Here is a 3,470-nt window from a genome sequence, read left to right as displayed (position 1 = left end):
TGGGGAGCAGCTCCCCCAAGAGCTGTGCACGCTGCCTCCAGCACGCTCCCTGGCCAACAAACTTCTTAACAGACACATCCAATTTATGGGGCTGGGCTGTGAAAACCGTACGGTACGCTCCAGAGCATGCCTCCCGCAACAAGCCTGCCATGCACACAGAAACCCATCAGACAGCACGGGGGAAAGTAGGTGCCTTAGCAGGGTAAAGAGCAGAACCTCACGCACACATATCCCACTGCTGGACCTTTCCTGAGGGGCTCCCTGCTATTTACTGTGCTTTGGCCAGCTCCTGGAGGACACCAAAGATGCCACCTCAGGCCAGAAGATCCAGTGCCCAGACATTAACCACTGCCTGTGAGCAATCACTGTTGTTTCCAGCACAACTACAGGCAGCTTCCGCTGCTGCTTCCACTCGGGTTTCCACCTCGAGCCAAGAGGCACTGCTGCGCAAGGGCCAACCCGCACCTCGCTCGGGGCACGGGGCTGGGCAGACACCGGCAATTGCAGGCGAGCACAGAGTTCCTGAGCGCATGTGTGGCTCGGTGACGGGCACCCTGCTCGGTCCCGAGGGCCGGGTATAACTACAGGCGGGTAATCAGCAAAGCCCAGGCCTGGCTAAGACACTCACCTGGCAGCACGTCCTTCCCAGGCCCCCCAGAAGCCCAGCCTTTTTGGGACAGCTCAAGTAGAGGCGCTGCCAAGGTGAGCCCTGCAGATGCTCTGGCTGTCACGAGCTGCAGGACCTGCGTCACAGCACGCATAAGGAAAACACTCGTGGGGTCTGGTTCTTCTCTTCACACAGAGCAGAGCGGAGCCAGCCTGGGCTCAAGTCTGGCAAGAGGGTGCTGGCACAAGCTGGTGGTGGGGGGTCCCAGTCCAGAACCTAAACATACAATCTATACTCTGTAAACCCCTGGGGGGAGCATCCCATCCAGACACCCAACATGCCTGGTGCTTTCTAGCCGTGGAGCACTGGAGGAGCCGTCGGGCCCCGCACGGCCGGAGTGCAGCCCTGCACAGGCAGTGACCCCAGCCTTGGCACGCCTGCTCTGGGCGGCATCGCATTGGCACCACCGAGGGGCTCACGCAGGGCAGAGCAACAACGGGACAAAGGGAGGATTTTCAAACACAGCAGACAAGCAATGCTGGGACCTCGGCAAAGTGAGCGAGTCAGCCCCCAACCCTGGAAACACTTCTCGGGCAGCGCTCAATGGAAAGAGCCTGCTGGCTCCGGGCAGCTGCAGGGCAGTGAAACACTCCCAAACAACAGACACTGCACTCAGAACAGGGACAAGCAAAAGAAAAGTGTAAGAAACCTGGCCCGATTGGTGTTATTTGCCAGTGAGCACAAAGCACTTGAGCAGAGGGTGCCCTGAGCCTCCTGACACAACGTGCTCTTCTTAGAGCCCCAGCTCATGGCGTTGCAGAAACACGTAAAAATCTCATCTCTGATGCGAAGATGAGTTTCTTCCCCTTCAGCTCACAAAGAAACCTTGAAAATAACATGTCCGAAGGCTCAAAGACCAAATGGAGAGCTGAACAGAACGTGTGCCTACTTGTACATTCTTTAAAAAGCTTCGTATTTTAAACTCAGTCTCCTAAATTACACAGCTGTTACAGCCAAAGGCACTTCTGTATCAGAAATGTGTATCTTGAAAAAGCGATGCTCATTTCCACCCTATTTTTAGAAGATAAAAAGCTGCTCACCTCACAGCCAACCTGCCTTCTTGCCACAGCCTGACCTTCTCCGCACTGCTCTGCTCTTGCTGCTGCTTCAGCCCCTGCTCCTGGCACCTACTTCTCTGAGCAGTCTTGTGCTGCAGCTTTTGCTGCACTCGGAGGGATGTCAGGGGTCTCCTCCTCTCCTGTTTGTAGTTCATGTTCATTTGGAAACTGATAAACAAATCCATCAGTTCAAATGAAGTGTTTTGAGCCCTTTGTGATGGTGCTTAAGTGCGCAAGTGTGACCTGCACATTTTAGTGCTTCTCTCCAGCTTGGTTTAAACAAACGCCCTCAACACTGTATCATAAAAAAAGACATGAAACTGAAGTGCAAACACAGACCTGACCTGCCTTTCCTGTCCCATCTATTTGTCAGACAGCTTCCTCAATTTATCCCCGTTCTTCCTATGGGTGAGCTAGCTGTCTGCCTGCTGGAGCTTCCTACTGTTTATCCATCCTTCTGGTTTCTCTGTTCTTACACAGCACCTATCGCCACAGCATCCAAGAACTGTACAAAATCCAGAAGTTTTTCCTCCATGGCAACGCTATGAGAAATACTGGCAATACTTTAACCTGCCTGTGAAAGCTCTTCCCAGCCCTCTGCACGCCCCAGTTCTCCAGGCTCTTACAAGGCTCCCTCAGTAATGACCCATCAGCATCTTCCTCCTGGACATGCTGGCAGAGGCAAAAGTCCTCGTGCCAACCTCACTGTTCAGAAGTCCAGGCCTTCAAAAGATTCGTACTGAAAAAATCCAAGTGCATTTTGCATTTCTCTTGCTAGTTTACTCTCCAAGCCTTAGTTCATATTCTCTAGCCTTTCCCTCAGCAACCATTTACATAAGAATGTTTCTTTCTTCCTTAAATAATGATGGAGATTGCCAAAGAACTGCTAAGTTCAGAGAGCTGAGGCTTGGAGAAAACATCACAAGATTCACAGTAAAACCACGGCAGCTGGCCACACCACAGGAGCAGCATCGCTCCCATAGTAATAGTGACTTATAAAGCATCGATGCTTACATATCCGTTCTTCCAGGGCAGGGACCGGTGTGGCAGCGGCCTGTGGCAGCTGCCTCTGCAGCCTCCGATGGGCATTCTTCCAACGGGCAGCGCTGATCATCCATCCGGTTGCTCTGGAACTTGCTCAGCAGGTCAAAGAAGCATTCCTCATCCGAAGGGGTCCGACTGATTTTCTGGAAAGACAGTAAAATACAGAAGAGAGTCAGAACGCCCCAAATAACTCCCCGTGTCCAATCGCTCCGTCTGGCGCAGCCTCGGCAACGCGCCGTGCCCTCTCCTGCTCTGTTCAGAGACTGGCTCCTGGCTGTGCCTGCGGCTTGCCAAGCCCCGCAGCCTGGAGCCTGCCAGGGGTCACTGCTACTTGTTCCCTCTGTCCTCCTGGCTCTGAAATAACCTCTCCCTTCTTCTCTTGCCACCCTTCGGTGTGGACAATCTAACACCATCCTCCTAGAGAAGGCCACAGGCAGAGCATCACGAAGGTCCCCTCTCCCACAGGGACCCCTGAGTGGGAACGGGGTGAAGAGCTGCTCTGCGACTTGTGCTCCACGAGAGGGGCATCCGTGGAGAGCTGTGGCCTCTCCAACAGGTCACTTGCGCTGTGACCGATCCCAGGGGCTCTGAGCACTTCCACAGCCCGAACCGGAGCCAGGCTCCTACCAGTGAGCAGAGGAGCCCCGCGCAGAGCAGCCTCTGTTGCTGCAGAGCATCTTGAGCGCTTAGACCAAACTGGA

At 54.0% G+C, this 3,470-nt stretch overlaps 1 protein-coding gene across 1 annotated transcript in view; it reads right to left on the bottom strand.

Annotated features, from left to right (window-relative positions):
* The window catches only part of LOC104083281 (G-protein-signaling modulator 1-like), a 54,494-nt gene that overhangs the window by 1,293 nt on the left and 49,731 nt on the right, over window positions 1-3,470 (bottom strand). Inside the window, 2 exon segments of the mRNA XM_009586705.1 lie at window positions 2,740-2,791; window positions 2,793-2,912. Of these exon segments, the coding sequence (XP_009585000.1) occupies window positions 2,740-2,791; window positions 2,793-2,912 (172 nt within the window).

Source organism: Fulmarus glacialis, unplaced genomic scaffold (genome assembly GCF_000690835.1).
Source record: "Fulmarus glacialis isolate BGI_N327 unplaced genomic scaffold, ASM69083v1 scaffold34111, whole genome shotgun sequence".
NCBI classification, from domain to species: Eukaryota; Metazoa; Chordata; class Aves; order Procellariiformes; family Procellariidae; genus Fulmarus; species Fulmarus glacialis.
This window is presented reverse-complemented; position numbering and strand designations above follow the sequence as displayed.